This window comes from Lepidochelys olivacea, assembly GCF_965140295.1.
Source record: "Lepidochelys olivacea isolate rLepOli2 genome assembly, chromosome: 2".
NCBI lineage: Eukaryota > Metazoa > Chordata > Testudines > Cheloniidae > Lepidochelys > Lepidochelys olivacea.
In genome coordinates, this window is record NC_140412.1 from 195,949,370 (window position 1) to 195,970,890 (window position 21,521).

The window sequence follows — 21,521 nt, forward strand, 5'->3', positions numbered from 1 at the left end:
CTTTATTAGTAATCTATACCAAACTTTGTATACAAGAAAAAATTGTCAAAGCTCCGAAGTTAATAGATTTTAAGGGCAAAAGGGACCATCCTTTGATCATCTAGTCTAACATGCTGCATAACAGAGCTCACTGAATTCACTCCATAATGCCCTATTGGGTTTGTATATTCTTTGCAAGAACAACGAATCATGTACTCTCATCTAATGATTTTAAAAACTAATTGGGTCACCACAAAAAGTCTATTATACAGAGAATAAGCAACTTTCACAAATCCAAGCTTTGACACAATTTTAGTTGCCGCGCAATGCACTAAATCATGAGAGAATAACCTCCTGAAAGTATGTCGGTGACTAAACCAACGCTGACTTCTGCAACCAAATCTATGCAGTTTTACACTATAAGTATTCATTTTGATTAGAGTATTCTAGACCCACAAAAATTAACAACTCAATCCTAGGGCAAAAAAAAAATTAAAAACCCCAGACTGAAGTCAAAACACTGATATGTTTAATAATCCCCAGGTTGTTTGTTTTTTAAAATATGCTGCTCTTCAAATTATAAAATGCTAGTCTGGAGGACAAGAAATAGGTAATTTTAAATCAATCTCCCCTCGATTTAAGTCTTGAATAAGTGTGCTGGTTTACTAAATAAAACTGCAAAAGAAGTGTTCAGAACTTGAAAACGTAGAATTGCAGAGTGAAAATCACAAGTTAATAATGGGGGCAGCAAATTACAGACCCTAGAACTTGCATGAACATGTCCTATGTCTGCATCTGTAAATGCAAACATAGGACATGTTCCCTGGCAAACATATAAACATACAATGCAAAGTATTAAATAGTGTAGTAAATCGGAATCCTTTATGCAACAATTTATCAAAATATTTGAGATCACAATCAAGACTTTCTGCTTCTGGTCTGAAAAGGTTGCTTTCTTATTCAGACATTGGTACTGCATTGCAATTACAAGCAATTTGCTTGATCTTACCCAATACATCATTCAGATTCAAACAGAAGTCACTGACCCTTATGTCAAGATTAAAAAGGTATCAGTAGCTTGACCTCATGTGTTCAGGAGCAGTCAACGTGAGTTTAACACCCAGATTGCAAGTGGATCAGTAGATACACAGTTTACACTATTGAAGTCTTTAAACCATGATTTGAGCCAGAGGTTATGGGTCTTATTACAGGAGGGGGTGGGGTGAGGTTCTGTGGCCTGCAATGTGCAAACGATCAGACTAGATGATCACAATGATCCCTTCTGGCCTTAAAGTTGATGAGTCACTGATACATTTGCCTACAAATCATAAAACATCCCCAATCCTAACAAAGAGTTCATGTTCTGGGAAAAAATTTGCCTGGTAAATTATTATGAATTATACTGCAAGGCAAATTATATTATGCCTCATTTAAAAAAATGGTTATTAACCTTCTGTAACTGTACTTCTTCTTCTTCAAGATGTGTTGCTCATGTCCGTTCCAATGTAGGTGTGTGCTTGCCCAGAGCAACGCCACCGGAAAGTTTTCCCTCAGTGGTATCTGTTGAGTCAGCTCTGGTGCCCCCTGGAGTCACACCCTCATAGTGCTGGTATATGGGGCCCTGCCACCCCCTCAGCTCCTTCTTGCCCGCTAACTCTGACAGAGGGGTAGGTGGGGGGACGGTTGGAATCGACATGAGCAACACATCTTGAAGAACAGTAGTTATGGAAGGTTAGTAACCAGTTTTTCTTCTTCAAGTGCTTGCCTACGTCCATTCCAATGTAGGTGGCTCCCAAGCAGTTGTGCAAGTGGAGGGTTCGAAATTCATTGGAATGCTGACTGTAACACCACTCAGCCGAAACCCACAGTGTCTAGCTTGCTGGGTTATGGCATAGTGGAAACTGAAAATGTGGACTGCCGACATCTACAGATGTCCCGAATAGGAACTTGTGCCATGAACGCTGCCACCGATGCTTGAGCTCTTAAGAGTGAGGTGTCAGCAGAGGAGCCGTGACCTTTGCTAGGTCATAGCATGTGCGGAGGCAGGCAGTGATCCACAATGAAATTCTCTGGGCTGAGACTGGACAGCCTTTCATTCGGTCTGCAATGGCTACAAAAAGCTGAGTGGATCTCTGAAAGCGTATAATCCTATTCTATGTAGAAAGCTAGTGCATTCAGTGAGTGGAGTCTCTGTTCCTCCATGTTAGCGTGTGGCTTTGGATAGAAGACGTGTAGGAAGATATCCTAGTTACTATGGAATTGTGATACCACCTTTGGCAGGAAGGCTGGGTGTGGCCGCAGCTGAACCTTGTCCTCAAAGACAACTGTGTAACAGTGGTTCTGAAGTAAGAGCTCGGCTCTCTGAGACCCTTCTGGCAGAAGTAATTGTGACCAGGAAGGCCACTTTCCAGGACAGGTAGAGAACATGTTGCCTGCAGTTCAAATGGGGGTCCTGTTAACCTTGCCAACACCAAGTTGAGGTCCCAGGGAGGGAGTGGCTGGCATACCTGGGGTGTATAACTGCTCCAAACCCTTAAGAAAATGACACAGACTGAGTTTGAAAAGACTGACCAGCCATTCATCTATAGGTGAAAGGCCAAGATTGCAGCTAGATGAAACCTAAATAGATGATACTGTTAGGTCTTGCTGTTTAAAGTGGAGTAGGTAATCTAGAATGAAAGGCAGTGTGTGCTGACTGAATAGCAGAAACCCCCTTTTGCACTGACCAGATCAAGAATCTCTTCCACTTTCCCAAGTACGTGGCTCTAGTAGCTGGTTTCCCTATTCCCTAAAAGCACCTCGGGAACAGGTCCAGAGCATGTCAGTTCTGCAAGGTTCAGACATGGAGTTTCCATGCTGCGAGATGAAGAGACTCGAGGTTCAGATGAGGTAGACAACCATTGTCCTGAGAGATCAGATCCAGAAACAGAGGCAGGTGGTGTTCACCGAGAGATCTAGGAGGATGGTGAACCAGTGCTGATGCAGCCAGGCCAGGGCCATCAGGATAAGATGCGTCCTGTCTCTTCTGACCTTCAGCAGGGCCCTGTGTATGAGAGGGATGGGAGGGAATGTGTAGAAGAGTTGGTCCATCCAAGAGAAGAGAAAGGCATCTGCAAGTGAGCCCGGGCTGTGGCCTAGGAAGGAGCAGAAGTGAAGACACTTCCTGTTATGCTTTGTCATGAACCGGTCTACCTGGAGAGTTCCCCACCTCTGGAAAACAGTACTAAGAATGTGTGGGCGAAGAGACCACTCGTGATGGTTGGAAAAGGATCTGCTGAGATGATCCACTAACTCATTCTGTGACCCCAGAAGGTAGAAGGCTTTGAAGTGGATCAAGTGGGTTATGCAGAATTCCCACAGGAGAGGAGCTTCCTGGCACAGGGGAGAGGAGCGTGCTCTGTCCTGCCTGTTTATGTAGAACATTGCTGTCATGTTGTCTGTAAGGACCAAAATGCAGTTGCCCTCCAAGTGGGGTTGGAATGCCTAGCAGGCTAGGCACACTGCCCTCAGTTCCCTCACAATGATGTGTAACAAGAGCTCCTCCGGGGACCAGAGGCCCTGAGTCCCGAGGGGCCCAAAGTGAGCCCCCACCCCATTGCTGATGTGTCTGTAACTAGAGACATTGACGGCTGGGGCCTTGAGATGGGACTCTTACGCATACTGTCCATGGTACAGCCAAAGAAGGTGGCAATCACCGACGGGGGAACCGAGACCACTCAGTTCAGATGGTGTCAGCCCGGTACATATACCAACACCAGCCAAGACTGGAGAGATCTGAGCCATAGTCTCGCATGTTACTCCACATAGGTGCATGATGCCATATGCCCTAGGAGGAACTTTAGGCAGTTTCTTGCTGTTGTGATGACGTGATTCCTCAGGTTCTCTATGAGCACCTCTAGAGCGCTGAAGCAGTTTTCCATCAGAAAGTCTCTGGCCTGGGTCAAGCAGAGGACTGCCCCAAGGAATTCTATCTTTTGAACCAGGAAAAGGGTAGATTTCTACATGTTTATGAACAGCCCTGTTCATAGATCCTGGAAAGCTGACTGTATTAACTCCACATTTGCCTCCCCTGGGCCTTGAATCAAACTCTGATCAGTCAGTTGTTGAGGTAAGGGTAGACCTGAACCCCTTATCTCCTAAGGAAGACTGTGACGATTCCCATGCACTTCATGAATACTCGAGGGGCTGCTGGCAGACCAAATAGGAGCACAGTAAATTGGTAGTGCATGTTATTCACAACAAATCGTAGGAACCTTCTGTTTCCCCGTAAGATCACAATATGAAAATATATATCCTTCAGTCAAGGGTGGCATACCAGTCCCCCAGATCCAGAGCTGAGATTAAGGAGGCCAAGGAAACCATGTGGAACTTCAGTTTCCTCATCAATCCGTTGAGGTTTTGCAGGTCCAAGATTGGTCTGAGATCGCCATGAGCCTTTGGGATTAGGACGTAAAAGGAGCAGAACCCCTTACCCCTTCACTCTTGTGGAACCTCTTCCACTGATCCTGCCCTTCGGAGTGACTGCACCTCCTGGGCTAGAAGTTGCTCATGAGAAGGGTCTCTGAAGAGGGACGGGGAGGGTGGGAAGGAGGGGAACAACTGAACTGAAGGTGCATCCCACTTCTATCATGTGTAACACCCAGTGATCTGAGGTAACGTGAGCCCACGCCTGATAGAATTGGATAACCAGTCCACAAAAATAGGGGAAATCAGATACACACATTGTCCTTGTATGTCATCCCTGAGTGGCCCATCAAAAGGACTGCTTAGACCCTGCTGATTGTCTTGGGGTGGGTAGGAGGGGAGGGAGAGACAAACCAGGGCAGACGAGGACTGGGATGGAGGCCTCCTCTTATAGCCTCTACTGCTTCTCCTACAGTAGTCTTGTCTCTGCTGTGGTGGGTAGAAGCGGGCCATCATTTGGGGTTTATAGTGCTTACTGGTGGGAGCTGATATATACAATCCCAGGGATTTCAGGGTGCCTTTCGAGTCTTTCAGACTATGCAACTTTGAGTCGGTTTACTCTGAAAAGAGCACTCGCCTTTAAACGGAAGGTCCTACACTGTCTGCTGCACCTCATAGGGCAACTCCAAGGACTGAAGCCACGAGCTTCTTTTCATACTCACAGCCATAGTCATGGATCGGGCACAGTCTGTCACACCCTAAGCTGCCTGGAGGGACACTCTTGCCACTGATTTCTGCTCTACAATTAGGGCCGAGAACTCACCCCAGACTCCTGTGACAAAAGCTCCTTGAATTTTTCCATTGCGCTCCAGGAGTTGAAGTCATACTGGCTCAGGAGCTCTTGCTGATTTGCAATCCTGAGCTGGAGGCAATAAGTTGAGTACACCTTTCTGCCAAAAAGATCTAGTTTTTTGGTGTCTTTGGCCTTGGGAGTCAGCCCTTGCTGCTCCTGCTTATTTGCCACTGAAACAACCAGAGCCTGATGGGGCTGTGTGTGCGCAGGAATTTGTACTCATTGGGAGGGACAAAGTACTTTTCTTCATCCTCTTCGCAGTAGGTTACAGGGACACAGGGGTCTGCCATGAGGCTTTTATGGGGTCCACAATGGCATTGTTCAAAAGTAGAGCCACCCACAATGTCCCTGAAGCCACTAAAATGTCAACCAGGGTGTGGAAGGATTTGGAGATCTCCTCCTCCTGGATACTCAGGTGCTGGGCTTCCCTCCTGAGGAGCTCCTGGTGTGCCCTATAGTCATCCTGGGAAGGCACTATACTTTTTCCCACCACCACCTCGTCAGGAGAGGAGGAAGAGGAAGCCTGTATCGTCAGGGTGCCTTGTTCCTCGCCCTCTGCAACAGATGTGTCCCACGTGTAAAGGCCTGCGCGGATACAAATTTATATCTGTGGAATCGCAGGGCTCTCCCGGGAACCACTGTGGCGAAAGGAGCAACACATGGGGCCGCTGCTCCCAGGAGCCAGCGCCCCGCGCCTGCAGCTCCTCTGTCGCGGCTGTACTGCCTGCAGGCCCGCCCCCAGTGCTGCTCCCGTGCCTTCCACACAGCTGTCTGCGTTTCCTGTCTGGGGGCGTACGAGCCGCTTGAACACAAGAGCGTGACCAGGGACAGCTGCCAATGAGCCTGGGGCACACCCCAGTGGGTGGGACTGGGGAAGGTGGAGGAGCTGCCAGTGTGGGGCAATGGCTCATGGGAGTGGTGGCCCCACGTTTTGCTCCTTTTGCTGCTGCAGTTCCCGGGAGAGCCCTGTGGTTCCATGGATACCGATCTGTATCTGCATCCGCGCAGGGCTCTCCCCATGTGGCCGGGTTTTGCAGTTCGGTACTTGACTAGGCACTGAGGCCTGGTCCCTGCTCCAAGGGAGGTGGCGGGGAAGTTCTCTACCCCGATACAACGGAGTAGAACCTCCTGGACGGGGAACCCTGCACTGCTGAAAAGCCCAGGGATTCCAGAATGGCCACTGTAGTGGCATCTGCCATTGCACCGATAGCCAGGCTGTCAGTGGAATGCCTTGGCTCATCTCAGCTGTTGGGTATCACCGATCAGAGCAGTGTCTGCTCCCGAGAGAAGCATATGACTTCGCCTCAGAGTCCGACTCTGAGGAGTTGCTTTTCGGTGACCAATGTTGTGCCATCATGGCTGGCTTGCCTTTTGACAGCACCTGGGGTCTCAGTGCCTCAGTGGTCCACACCTTTGATAATGCTGCTGTCAGCTCTCGAAAGGTGAGGGATGGCAGTACTGAGAGTGATAGCAACTCCCTCACTACCTCAAATGCCCCCAGCATAGTTGACTGTGGCAGGGCTGTCAAACTCCGGTAGCAGAGTCCAAAGATGCCAGACTCAATGGCGCCCTTCCCAGGGCCAGAGTCAACAGTACTGTACACATCACTGGTATCTCTAAGTGGCCCAGCATGGGTCGCACTCTGTCAGCGTCTCTCAGAGTTGGGGAACACCCCATGTCAGTTTTTCTCTGCTTCTTTCTTGGCACCGGCAATGGAAAACAGTGCCGAGAGTCCCGTACCTAAGTAGTCTTCCCTGGTACCAGAGACGAGTGTTGGTGCTGGGAGTCCTGGGATGCAGAGGCCTTCCTCGGTGCCAGAGAAGCGGAATGGCACTGCATCTCCCTTAGAGATACCACAGCACTTCTTATTGAAGCCAAAGTACTTAGTGCCAAGTCAATGTGACTTGGCTCCAAAGGGGGATGAAGTGCTGCCTCCATAAGGAGAAACTTGAGTCTGGTGTCGCTGTCCTTCTCAGTTATGGGCCTGAAGTCCTTGCAAATCCTGCAACACTCCTGCACATTGGCTTCCCCCAGATACTTGAGGAAGCTGGAGTAAAGGTCACTAATCAGCACTGGTTTATGGCACAATGCACACAGCTTGAACCCCAGGGACCAAGGCATACTCCAGTGTTGGGGAAGGGCTAACCCTGCTAAGCGGTGTCCACAACCAACTAACTAAAACAAACTCTAGAAAAAGAACTATTTACAGATACTCAACAAAGTCTACTGAGAGAGACACTTGCAGAAAAATGCAAAGACAAGCAGCAGTTCCAGTGACAGTCATGAGTGATAAGAAGGAACTGAGGGGGCAGCAGAGTCATATATACCAGCGCTATGCGGGTGCAAAGCCAGGGGACACCAGAGCCGACCCGACCCGATGGATACCAATGAGGAAAAAAACTTTCCGGTGTCGGTGCTCAAAGAAGAATCTTTTTTATCAGTGTATAGACATCGGCGTAAAAATCCATCACATGGATTTTCAATATTTTATGGTGGTGCTGCCAAAAAACTGACAAATACTTTACTGGTTAGAATGTTCATTTACTTACAAATCCAGGATTTAAAATACAGTAATTCAGACTGTTTTATTCTATAGGTCTTTTGGATTTTTTTTTTTTATTTTTATTTTTTTAAAAACTACTACTGCAATGCAAAAAAGTTGCAGATATTGCTTCAGCCCTTGCTATCTGTCTCAACCTATGAAATGAATTTTACATGCACCATGATAATGTTGTGAGAGTTAAAAAGTGACTTTTGCATTCCAATTAATTATTAGGCTTACAGACAGTCTCATTTGCAATCTAAGGCCATTCTTTATATATCCAAATTTGTATGGGCATTAGAAAACTGGTTTTCTTATCTATAATGGTATGTCAGAAAAATCCACTTCCCTTTCCAGCAACTTTCACAGATATGCCTGAATATTTTTGATATGTTAAAAATGTGCTATTAACTATACCAAAACCCTCCCATATACTGAAGTCACGATTTGATATCAGATACACATGAAGCATCTGTCTGTATGAAGCCTTTAACACACTGGGATCTTCAAGATATAATTTGTATATTAAAAGTGCAAGAATATAGTCAACTTTCCATCATGCTTATACCCCAAATATACATATAAACTCTATACCTCCCAATCTTCCTGTACATTAGGGTTACTTTGTGTCTCTAGGCAAATAAAGCAGTTTTAAAGGTCAGCAGCCCAAACTTTCAGAGGTTTTGTCCTTTTCCCTCCCCCATAGCCAATGGACACCCCTGGATGCCAAATGAGGTGTCATTGTTGCACCTATCAACCAGTAACCCGGAGTTTGGTTTAATTTGCATCAGTAAGCAACCTGGTACAGACACCACTCAGTATCAGAAAGGTATAAAGGTAGATTACGACTTCTCAGTCACTGCTCAGGTATTGCACCAGCATTTTCAACTGCTTAAAAACAATTACAGTTTTAAATACTGCAATTTTTGGCGTTTGACTTCTCTTCCACATGTTCTTTTTCTCTAGAATATTCAAAGGTAAACAAGTTGATAGGTAGAGGAAGTGATATGTAACTTATACTAAGTATAGATTTTCCTTGTTATATATGGCCAAAAAGTGGAAGGAGGAGGGAGAATCATATTGTTTTTCTATCAAGTGATGTGGCAATTACACTACTCTTATCTTCTTAAAAACTGGATAAAGGTAAGTACACAAGGACTAAGTACACAAGGAACTGTAACACTGGTTATTGTTGATAACTAAGGTTTCAGCACTTAAATGAATCTCTATCATTGTTTTAAAATACTGTAATTATGTAGAACCTCTATCCTTTTTCAAATGCCTTCTTCCAGAACAAGAGTTTGAGGCTTTCATGATGTCTTTGGGAAGACCTCAAAGGGTCTAAATTAAGAAATACATGTATCAACAAGGAAAGTAAGATACTTTTTTGGGTAGGTCTTTGGAACAAATTGCAATGAACTGAAATTAGTAGTTAGATTCTTAACTTTGGCCATATCTACATTATGGTGCCATAGCTATGCTGATGCAAAACTTTACCATAGATGCTCAATGCAAGGCATTTTCCTATTGCTGCAGTAACTTCCACTGCACCAAGATACAGCAGCTAGGTCGATGGAGGCGTTCTTCTGTCCATCTAGCCACATTTATACAGGGAGTTTAGACTGGCATAACTACAACCAGCCCCTGAGTGCTGTAGCTATGTCAACCCAAGCATTAAGTGTAGACCAGGCCTTTGTTTCACTCAGTGAAGTCTGGTTAATGCAGATACAGGCACTACCCAACTGGGTCTTTTTCCATCCTCCTGCCTCAGTATCTTTAGTGACCTCTCACTGCATAGAGCATGTCACACTCCTGTTAAAACATTTATATTTGTAATTTTTTTCATACAATTTCCTTTACAAAAGAGATGGGAAAGAAGAATTCTAGAAAAAAATAAATGTACTCATCAGAAGTACAAATTACAAATCTCATTTCCAGCATGAGCTGCTATGTACTCACATTTTTAATGGCGTCCACACCGTATTATACTTTATACATTCCTCAAGAAACTGTTTATTAAATTATTTTACTCATAAACACATGCATTTTTGGATCACAGCAGCATTGCCTGAGTTGAAAAGCAAAGGTATGACCAAATGAAAACTTCTAATTTTATAACGCAAACATTTCCAACGATGTATAGCAATTGACCACAAAACCAGCATATACATGGATCAAAGGATGCATACTATACTAATGCACTGTTTATCCTGATTAAAGTCCCATTAAAATCAAGTTGACAGGAAAAATTAGATATTACATAAAACCTGGGCAGAAAATTAATACTTTCTCTTATTACCTCACTTACCAGGAATTTAAAAAGTGAAATGAAGACTACACCACACACCAGTGACTTGATAACATTTAAAACTATGCTGCATAAAACCAACTACCCAGAAAGATCAGCTCTATTTTAGAACAGATGTTCTCTCATTCTGTTAATGGCAAGAGAGGTCTTGCTTACTGCTGCAAAGCCAAAGTCACCAGATGTGAAACAGGACTGAGTAAAAATGTGCAATAAGCTTTACTAAATTGAATATAATTTTACAAAAATACATATACTCTCTTCTATAATTATCTTCAGTTTACAAATTAATTATACTCTAGATCATGGTGAAGCCTGCAATAATAGATAGCTTTACAGCAGTTAGTCAAAGCGAGGTTCGCTATGTCCCAAGGTGGTTAAAAATTGATTTTTTTAAAACTGATTTTGTTTTTAGAATTTCAATTAAATGCATTTTTTTTAAAAAATAAACCTATGTAACATTAAATTTGAAATTATAATAACCTATGTTAAAGCTTAATCTAATAAATCACTTAATTTAAATTAAAAATATTCAAGCAGAACATATATGCTGTTCAAGTTTTAAAAAGAGAAACCACTGAATTTGTAAAAGTCACTGGCTAAGCACCTGGAACCAATCTGTTGAAGTGCTAAACCAGCTTTTGATAGCAGTAGCCTCTTCTGCGGGTGCAGAGAGAATATTTTAATTTCCGTTTATTCAACTAGTGTTCAGTGATTAGTTCTTCATTCAAAGTTGAGAAACAGATTGGGAGCTGGAAAAAAAGCAGGAAAGCTGGTTTTCCTCTTCAAATCTGAGTAAAAATGTGGTTAGAGAGGAGATTTAACAGTTCAAAAATTGTGAAGGACATGTGAATAGTCAGAATGGATTCATCAAGGGCAAGTCATGCCTGACTAATCTAATTGCCTTCTATGATGAGATAACTGGCTCTGTGGATGAGGGGAAAGCAGTGGACATGTTATTCCTTGACTTTAGCAAAGCTTTTGACACGGTCTCCCACAGTATTCTTGCCAGCAAGTTAAAGAAGTATGGGCTAGATGAATGGACTATAAGGTGGAGAGAAAGCTGGCTAGATCATAGGGTAGTGATCAATGGCTCCATGTCTAGCTGGCAGCTGGTATCAAGCGGAGCGCCCCAAGGGTTGGTCCTGTGACTGGTTTTGTTCAATATCTTCATAAATGATCTGGAGGATGGCGTGGATTGCACCCTCAGCAAGTTTGCAGATAAAACTAAACTGGGAGGAGAGGTAGATACGTTGGAGGGTAGGGATAGGATACAGAGGGACTTAGACAAATTAGAGGATTGGGCCAAAAGAAATCTGATGAGGTTCAACAAGGACAAGTGCAGACTCCTGCACTTAGGATGGAAGAATCCCATGCACTGCTACAGACTAGGGACCAAATGGCTAGGCACCAGTTCTGCAGAAAAGGACCTAGGGGTTACAGTGGACGAGAAGCTGGATATGAGTCAACAGTGTGCCCTTGTTGCCAAGAAGGCCAATGGCATTTTGGGATGTATATGTAGGGGCATTGCCAGCAGATCGAGGGACATGATCATTCCCCTCTATTCGACATTGGTGAGGCCTTATCTGGAATATTGTGTCCAGTTTTGGGCCCCACACTACAAGGAGGATGCGGAAAAATTGGAAAACGTCCAGCGGAGGGCAACAAAAATGATTAAGGGACTGGAACACATGACTTAGGAGGAGAGGTTGAGGGAACTGGGATTGTTTAGTTTGCGGAAAAGAAGACTGAGGGGGGATCTGATAGCTGCTTTCAACTACTTGAAAGGGGGTTCCAAAGAGGATGGATCTAGACTGTTCTCAGTGGTACCAGATGACAGAACAAGGAGTAATGGTCTCAAGTTGCAGTGGGGGAGGTTTAGGTTGGATATTAGGAAAAACTTTTTCACCAGGAGAGTGGTGAAGCACTGGAATGCGTTACTTATGGAGGTGGTGGAATCTCCTTCCTTTGAGGTTTTTAAGGTCAGGCTTGACAAAGCCCTGGCTGGGATGATTTAGTTGGGGCTTTGAGCAGGAGTTTGGACTAGATGACCTCCTGAGGTCCCTTCCAGTCCTGATATTCTATGATTCTATGCTGACCAGAAACAATGAGTTCAATTCACTACCAAATATTACTGTCTTTCTTTAATGAATTACCTATTTTTAAATGCAAAACATGATAAACTTAATTTTCTTCCCTTAAATAAACCTGCATTAAATGTGCCGGATACATAACTAATGAAAAACAATTTTAAAATGCTGTTTTTGTGCATTTTTAATTGACTTCCAAGTTTTATCCAAATGCCGCTTGACACAAACCAGGAGTAAAAAATGAATCTAGTAAATAAAAAAAGTGTGTCATTCTCCATTTTCCTAACGTAATAAAAATATGTAAAAATTAAGAATCTGAATAAATAGATGTTACGCTACATAACTTCTTAAATAAATATGTATAAACTGTTTCAGAGTAGCAGCCGTGTTAGTCTGTATCCACAAAAAGAAAAGGAGGACTTGTGGCACCTTAGAGACTAACAAATTTATTTGAGCATAAACCTTCGTGAGCTACAGCTCATTTCATCGGATGCATTCCTATAAACAGCGTATCCCCCTGGCTAGGAAAAAGTACCACCCAAATTATAGCAGCTAATAAGAATCAATTAATTATCTAAATCAAGGTTTTCTGCTTGGTAATTTAAATCTACTTTGATTTAAATGAATCCATCCTGCTATATCTATGAATACAACAGTGTAAAAAAATTCAAGATGCACAGGATATGTAATGATGTATTTTTTTATTCTTCACTGAAATTGTATTGATTTATTGATTTCTATTCTGGTAGCACAAAGTATGCCTGAAGAATTCCTGCCCCAAGGAGCATACAATTTTATAATCTTCTGGTTAAATTTTAAGCTTTTCTAGAGTTTTAATATTTATTGCTCAATGACAAACCATGAAAACACTTTCATCATGACCAACGTATATAAATTTGTTAACTCTGTCAGTGATTTACATAAAAAAAATCATAAAAATGCCAAGCAGATCAATTAAATACTCTCTAAACACTATTTACACATGCTTGAAAGTGAGGAAAAGGGTCTCTTCTGAATCCAGTGCATTCTGAAGGATTCCTTTGGATTTGACGGACTCCAAACTAGGGGCAGTGGAATGGGGAAGAAGAGGGAAAAGAGGGCAGAGCTATAGCCCCCACAAAGAAAATACTGGAGGAATAGATCTATATTTCTGCACCCCCAGTGTTTTCCATCCCCAGAGAGCAGGACCCAGCTCTGGTCCAGCACATGAGTGGTGAGGGAGTGGGGGAGAAAAAACACAAGAGCAGGACCTGGAAGAAGGGCTAGAGGAGCCACTGAGGATGGCGCATGATATCAGGCTGGCTGCTGAGAAGCAGGTAGGACTCCCTGACCCAGATCAGTCCTGCCTTCCAGCCTCCCCAGGGGAAAGGACAGCATCTGTGTGGGGGAGGCATCAATGCACCAGCCACTTGGGGGGGAAGGGAGGGTAATGTGGAACACAGCAGTTAGTGAGCAAGGAAGTGCCATAGGAATGGCAGTAGGAACTACCAGGATATACCTTCTGAGTTTGGAGGGGGCTGTTTCCCCCAGTCACAGTAGCTCCCCTTGCTCTCCTTCCACCCACCCCATTCACTGGGAGCTTCTACCCTCAGCCCCACTCTAAACTGCTCTTTAGATTTGAAATTTGCTGGTAAACTAAAATTATCCTGAGTTTAATAAAAGAAAAAAATGGCTTCTATGTGAAGTTTGTATATTGGAGACAGCTTTTCCTATATTTTGTGATGCGTCCATTTCAGTTCCTTTTCCATTTTAGGTGCCCAATTTGAGCCACCCTAAGGGTCCTTATTTTCAGAGAGGAGAAGCTCAATACTTATTGAAGATTAGGTCCCTTTAAGGTGTGTTAAAGTTGGGCAGCTAAAAATCATTGGTGACTTTTGAAAGTCTCGGCAATACACAACATTTTATTTGAACAGACACACTTGTATTGAATGCTGCTCTGTCTCCTGTTATGTGAGACAGCATATTATAGAAGGGTTTTTCATTTTTTTGCTGGATAGCTTCTATAAAGCTGCAATTAAATCATACAGAAAGTACAGACAAATGAAACTTGTGTATTAAAGAACTTTAAAAATATTAAACAACTCAGTGAAGATTCAGTGAATTTCCCCTTCCCACATGGAGTACTAAAGGGAACAAAAACTAGCTAGGAAATACACACTTGAGAGTTTTGAAACAATGTGAACTAAACACATAAAATCCTTATCTTTTTATTTTGTAAACAATAAGCTAATGGGTATAGAGCACATGACCAATATAAGACTTGATATGAAATTATTAAATTTCTGATTTAATGTAAAAGACCTAATTAAGATAAATTAATTTCACATTCCTGTATTTAATGCCTCCCAAATAGAACTGATTGTTCAGTAAAAATAGATTAGAAATCACTTCTCAAATAATTGACTTTTAGAGAGTCAGAACACTCACCTATGTAGACCCTCCTGCTGTATCTCTGCATCAACAGCAGCACAAACACATGCAATGGAATAAGGTTGATGATGAAAACATAACCACCCCATGCAGAGACCTATGGAAAATGAAACTGTAAATTAGATAATTTAAATATAACTTGAGAAAGAGCTGTAAACTATCAGATTCTATTTATGTACTACTTATTAACACAGTAGTATCTTTACATTCACAACAATTTTTCTTTATTCCAATACAGGCTTTATATGAGACTTGTTAGATGACAACTGGTGTGGGGTGGAGGGAGAACATGTGCATGACTGAAGATCATAACAGCTATAAAGGTGAAGGTTTGCGAATGCTGGCGGAAAAGCTCTCTCAACGAGCTTGTGCCTTTAAAATTTGCTGTCTAAGAAAAGACAGTTAAAAGCCCAGATATGGCCACTTAAAGAGCTTAAGATGTACCTCTTGCCTAGTCTTTCCCAACTAATCAAATCCTGGATTCCTAATGGAGTGGTAAAGACACAGGCAGCAGGAGAGCACGCCAGATTAAGACTGTCTCAATGCAAAACTTGGTATTTAAAAACACGGTCATCACTATGGAGAGGCATCCTAAGCTATAGTGATGGGTATCAAATAAATGCTAATAATAAATACAAATAATAATGGAGCTTGAGAGCAAGAATTAGAACAGTTACTTTTTTAAAGACAATTCTGTGGGTCACATTAACAGTGAGTTAGTATTACATAAACTTTAATTGAGATAAATATCACCAAATAGTCAGTTTGCAAGTACATGCATAACTTTTCAGTCAACGCAGTAGCTATTCTGAGCTACAAACAGTCATTTTTAAAAGAATCTCCCATCAGAATATGTGGGTGTAGTAGAAAAGCTATATTATACTAGCATAACAAACCCAGGCCTAATTTGTACATGATTGTATAACAGAAATATGTAACACACCCTTACCTATGGTTTCACGACCACTCTACCATAATATGAAATATTATGAAGGCTTTAGAGGGCAATGCTATGTAAAAGAAAAGGCTTACAGCCAGTATTTAGTTGTGTGTGTGTGTGTGGGGGGTGTTAAAGGGGTTTAGGCTGCACCCTATACTCCTGGGGGAATTCTGCACCACTGCAAAATGCAGAATTTTGCAGAAATTAACATTGTACACTAAATCAACAACTTATAGTTCAACTACAGCATTTCTTTTAGATAAACATGCAGTCTTAATTTAAAGACTTGAAGGGAAGGAAGATCACATCCCTTGGTAACCTGTGCTAGGCTAGTGGTTAATTATTCTCACTTAAAAATTTGTACCTTATTTCCAACTTTAATTTTTTCTAGCTTCAACTTCCAGCCATTAGATCCTGTTATACACTTATGTTTGCTACATCAATTAACCTTCTAATATACAGTTATCTTCTCCCAGTGTACAAGCTTCCAGGTGATGATCAAATCACCTCTTAAACTTCTCTTTGATAAACTAGATAGACTTATCCCCACTTTTACTGAAGCCATCCACTCAAGATCCACCAATTCACTCTGAATGAGATCATCTCTTCTACTGTCAGATCATCTCCACTCATTTTGAGCCCCCACCAACACCATCACCAGAGGAATCTGTCTGCTCCATTCCAAAATTCCTAGCATATTCATACAAGGGAAAATTTATTTCCCAGAGAACACAGCTCTTTAGAAAAGGTTCTGAGCAGAAAAGGAAACATCTGCCCTCTTCTTTGACTTAATTAGGCCAGCAGAAACAGCTGTCAGTTGGTTTAAAAAATACAAAACCAAAACTTGTTTCCATTCAACTGTATTGAACAGAAACAGCTTCGTTTATGTACAAATAAAAGGCTTACCATATAAAAGTAAGACAGACAGCAGCATATTGTCCAAAAGACTGATCCAGTTTTCACAGACTTCACCTAAAAAAAAATCAAGTATTCAAGAATTACAAGTTACAATATTAGACAAAGTCATCAAAAACAGTATTACAAAATTCTGTCACCCAAGCCAAAAATGTACCTTTTTATGAAAAGTATGGGCTAAAGCAAAGACTCCCACGATCAGTTTATGTTTTAGGAACTTAAATGCCCACCTTCAAAATTCATGGATGTAGTTCGGAAAGACATCTTCCATAAAATAAAACAGTGCAATTCGGTTCACCTGCATAATCAATCAACTATAATAGCCTATATCCAACTTTTCACTCAAATTGGTGCTAGGACATGACACACTAGTTCAGTGGTTCTCATCTTATTTACCATTGTGGGCCTGCATACGCAGTTCTCTGTGTGTTATATGGGCTGCATCCACACAATATATATACTACCTATATGGCCCTGAGGATGTCACATAGGCCTCAGCTGTGTGCTGACTGGGCTGCAAGCGGTCCACAGGCTGCAGGTTGACAACCACTGCACTAAATACTTTAACCTCTGAGGCAGAATAGTAGTTGCAGCATCTTTGTGCTACTTGAAGATTGGTTTAAACATGGATCATATGGCCACTCTTCTGGATGATGACCATCACAACTCTCAACACAGCTGCTCTGTCACTCCTTGTATCATATTACGAGGGTAAGTGCTGTTCTATTTTGAAAAATAACTTTGAAAACCCACTTAAGGCTAGTGGGAACATGCAGGTATCACTGAAGGTATAAGCTGAGGACAATGGGGTTCCACAGGTGTTCAGAGTATGATCTGACGTACAGATGATGTGCTAGATGTAAAAAACCCATTTTGACTGAGAGAGCCCATGACAATTTGTTGGGCTATCAAACAAAATATTTCTTAATACAATATAATATTTTGAATCTATGGTAACAACTACTGGTTGATTCTCTTTTAGGGGTTGGTGGGAAACCTCTATCCTTTATAGTACATTAAACCTCCGTTATGGACTACTACAGTTTTACCAGTCCAGTAGTCTTTATTATTTACTTTGATAAATAACTACACATTTTTCTGTGCTTCCAAATTTAAGATTGTCAGCATTGTGTAGATTTTCGTTTTGATGAATTATTACACGGCTGGGTGTTGGGTAAAGCTGGAAGTTTTGACAGCAGATAAGGAATAGCTGGGGTTTTGGCTCATGAAGGTGCGAAAGATGGTTTTGTGTTTTGGTACTACCCCTCCTCTTTCCTTCTCCCTTGTGTGTAAGAGTAGAGATTGACGACTGGGAGAGATGAGTGAATGTTTTGTTCTTTACCCCAGCAAATGTTGGGAGCAAGCAGGTCCTCACAGCAACCTGCCACAATATTTACTACTTCAACAATAACAAAAAGAAGTCAGTCTACTGTTTGTACTAAGATCATAAGCAATGATTTATGGCTTGTCTACGTGGGGAAGTTTCCCAACATAGCTATCGCAGCATAATTATTCTACACTACAGTTATGCAGGTATAAAGCCTACTCTGCTCTACTGCTAACAGACAATCAGAAAGTATTAAATGTTTCAAAATTAACAAAAAAAATAGGGGAAAGTTTCCTTTAAATTTCTCTCTTGCGCTCCCTCTCTCTCTCTTTTTTTTTTTTGGGGTGGGGGGAGAACGGAGAGTGGTACAGCACTGTTTAGCAATTTTTCATGAGGGGGGATGCCTGAACAAGTGATTTGACAGGAAACAGTTCTAGGGCAATAGATTCTGTGATATTCTGTATCTTGAGATTGTGTGTTCTCATTTCTATACTATAACAAAATGTACACTATACTGTTGAATTAAACTGCATACTGAGCTGTAGTTTAGTTGATGGATATACAACCCTCATAAAGTGTCCCTTCAACATAGAACAAAATAGAGCAGTGTTTTATTGTGTTTATTCTGTAGTACATAAATGTGTTTATTCTGTAGTGCTTTCATTTACAGAATAGCAATTTCTATTGGGTGTGAATCACAATAACCATTGGCTCTATTTTCATTCCCCAAAGCAGAGTGGCTGAATTAACTCAGTAAGTTATCTGCTGAACCATCCTGCAATACAGTACAATGCTTTATAAAATATAACAATTCTGTTTAGCTCTGCTTTAATTGCATGTGAGACAAGAACAATACTTGTGCTGTGTCAAAAGCACATGGCTATTAATGTGGACCCTGTTTGTCTGGCTCTGCCCCCCATTGTCGAATTTGTGTTCAGTTGTATTTGCTATGCAGAACTTCTCAGATTACTTACAATAGCCCAGAAAAACCCAGTGGCTTAATCCTGCCCATGCCTCTTTTTGTCATGTAATGATACAGGAATGTGTTCAAGCCATGCGAGCAAGCAGACTGTTTGAAAAATGCTAGCCTAACTCTATTTTCATCACTTCACACACAGCCACAGAATCAAATATAAGAAAACCACCGTTTGCGCTGAAAATGTAAACCACTTATTGTTAGAGAACATCCCTTGTAAAGTAGCAAGAGAGGATGATTTAACAAACTGAGGAACAACAGTGTGGCAGACGTTCATATGTTACTTTTGGGTGCCTGTCCAATCTTTCTCTAAACCTATTCTAGAAGGCAATGAGAATTATAGAAGGAAGAAAATAACTCTAAAGATCCAAGATTGGGTTCTAAGGCAAAGACCAGGAGTAAGATCAGGAGAATGGGGGTGGGGGTGGGGGTGGAGAGTGAATCTGAGCAATTACTTACCCACAAATAGTATGTGAACTGCAGTGCAAAAATGGCTATGCCTTCATTGTCAAAGGATCCTGCTACTGATCGAGATATGTAACCTGGAACTATAGCAATAAAACAGGCAGCTAAAAGCCCTGCTCCTTGGTTCCACAGTTCTCTGGTAAGCAGAAAAGTAGAAATAGATGTAAGGCCGCTAAAAACTGGTGCTAGGAATACACATACATCTCTTATGTGGACTGTGATGTTTAGCATATTTAAAATCCAATGTATAAGCCCTGCTGTCACCATCAACCCGGGGTAGACCTAGAAGAAAAAGAGAAAGAAAATCAAATTATAGTATTTCAGGATTGCAGAAATGTTGACTGTAAATCTATTTACATACAACTTATAACAAAAGTTACTTATTTCTTGGTTGAAGTCAGTCACATGCAGAGCAAAACGAAATTACTCTAACACTGCTTTCAACATATCTGATACTACACCTTAAAGCAATTTGCCACACTTTAAATTATATCAAATGATTGTTGACAACATGTGCAAGAAACCATTTTCTCCAAATAAATGATGAAGCAACACATACAGATTCCAATTTTATCTACCCTGGAAGTTGTTATAAGGAAGATGATTTTGCAGGTCAGGCACAAGATCAAGAGGTAGATGTACGTTCTATTTCTTGTAAAGGTAGTCAAAAAATTTCAAGCCATCTGAAAGTGATGCAAAATTGAAACATTTTCCAAAAACTTTATGTAGAGTTTTTTTGTCAAAAAATGCCTTCAATAACTTCAAATGCCTTAACTGCCCTGCAAAAACAATATAAGTAATAAATTTCTGCTGAATTAAACTTTAACATGGGTGTTCCCCTAAATGCCTGAAGTTGAACAAAAAAAAAAACACCACTAAATATGTTGAGACCTTCCGAAATGTGTCAGGAATTAAAGATGAAATTATATTTTTAATCCATTTTAACAAGGATTTCAAAAGTTATATAGAGCTGATTTATTAAAATGTTTTGTTTAAAAATAAAATCACCATTTGATTTAATTTATTGCAAAATGCTCTGTAAATCCATTTAAATGGTATTTATTCTCTCATTACTGAGGAAAAGGTGCTTCTATGGGTTTTCAACACATTTGCTTGCCATTAGAACTCTTTACACCTTTCTAATTACAGTCTTCCTAAAATCAGTGACATTTCATTGTACCACAATTTGATGTCATTTAATTTTTTTTGTCTATCATTGCTGTTTAGCACTTTACATCCAAATTAATTTTATCTCATTTATTTTTTATATTCCTTAGAAAATCTTTAAAAATAATGGGGGCATCATTTTCTACAGAATCAGAAATATCCACATTAAAAAAATATAACAGATCCAAACCTTGGCCATGAACATGAAAAAGCCAAGCATTACTCTTGGCTTCAATTGAAAAATGCATAGTCATCCATACCATCAGAGAGGTAGGTCTGTAATGATACATGCTACAACAAGTCATAATAGTCTCAATTACTGTTACTGAAAGTTGACATATAAGCATATACTATTCAGGTTTGGCTACTGATTGACAGTAAGTTATATGAACTCGAGGTATAAAGCTGACATTGTATTAGTGGTAACTGAAATTCTTATTGTAGCTATTATAGCAATTAAAAGCACATTACATTTAGTTTCTCCTTTAACATATGTAGTAATTCACTTGTAGTTATCCTGAATTTTTTAAATTCACCAAGAAGTGATCACTCTCATACTTACAGTCCCACCTACTATTCTTCCCAGTGGATACCATGCTCTTTCATCAAACCAATTTAAAAATTCATAAAATCCATGGGATGCAAGGTGATGTGTTGATCTATAGTTAAACCTAAAAAAAGAAAAGAGAAATTTAGAATAGAATAATTGAAGTTAATATAGCAACAGCTAATCTCTCCTCTTTCCATAGGAAACAGTAATTATAAATCAATACCTGGGTCAAGTGTCAAGACCCATATGCGTAAAAGAAATAAATGCAGAATTCAATTCTGGACCTAAATAAAGTTTGCAATCAAGCTGCCCAAGTTATATTTTTCCCATTTATCCACTATAACCTTGCTTTCAGATTTAAATCTAGTGTTTATACACACCATGCAAAATGTGCCTCCCCCCACTTTTAAAAGCGTATGTTAAAATGCGTCAGACATTCTCTCATTTTCAACTTTCCTCTAATCTCTGCATCATGCAAGTAATCAAATCTTTAAATGTAATGAAAGAACAGATTATCCATTATAGCCAGACTATTTAGGATACCGGAAAAATTGGCTTCAGATCACGGCAGAATTTGT

General features: G+C 41.0%; 1 protein-coding gene across 1 annotated transcript in view; it reads right to left on the reverse strand.

Moving 5' to 3' along the window:
• STT3B (STT3 oligosaccharyltransferase complex catalytic subunit B) overlaps window positions 1–21,521 on the reverse strand; it is a 74,124-nt gene that overhangs the window by 28,699 nt on the left and 23,904 nt on the right. The window contains exons 2-5 of the mRNA XM_084619222.1: window positions 20,956–21,064; window positions 19,221–19,508; window positions 16,450–16,515; window positions 14,601–14,700 (exon numbers count right to left, since the gene is read on the reverse strand). Coding sequence (XP_084475348.1) covers window positions 14,601–14,700; window positions 16,450–16,515; window positions 19,221–19,508; window positions 20,956–21,064 — 563 coding nt within the window. The remainder of the gene's footprint in view (window positions 1–14,600; window positions 14,701–16,449; window positions 16,516–19,220; window positions 19,509–20,955; window positions 21,065–21,521) is intronic.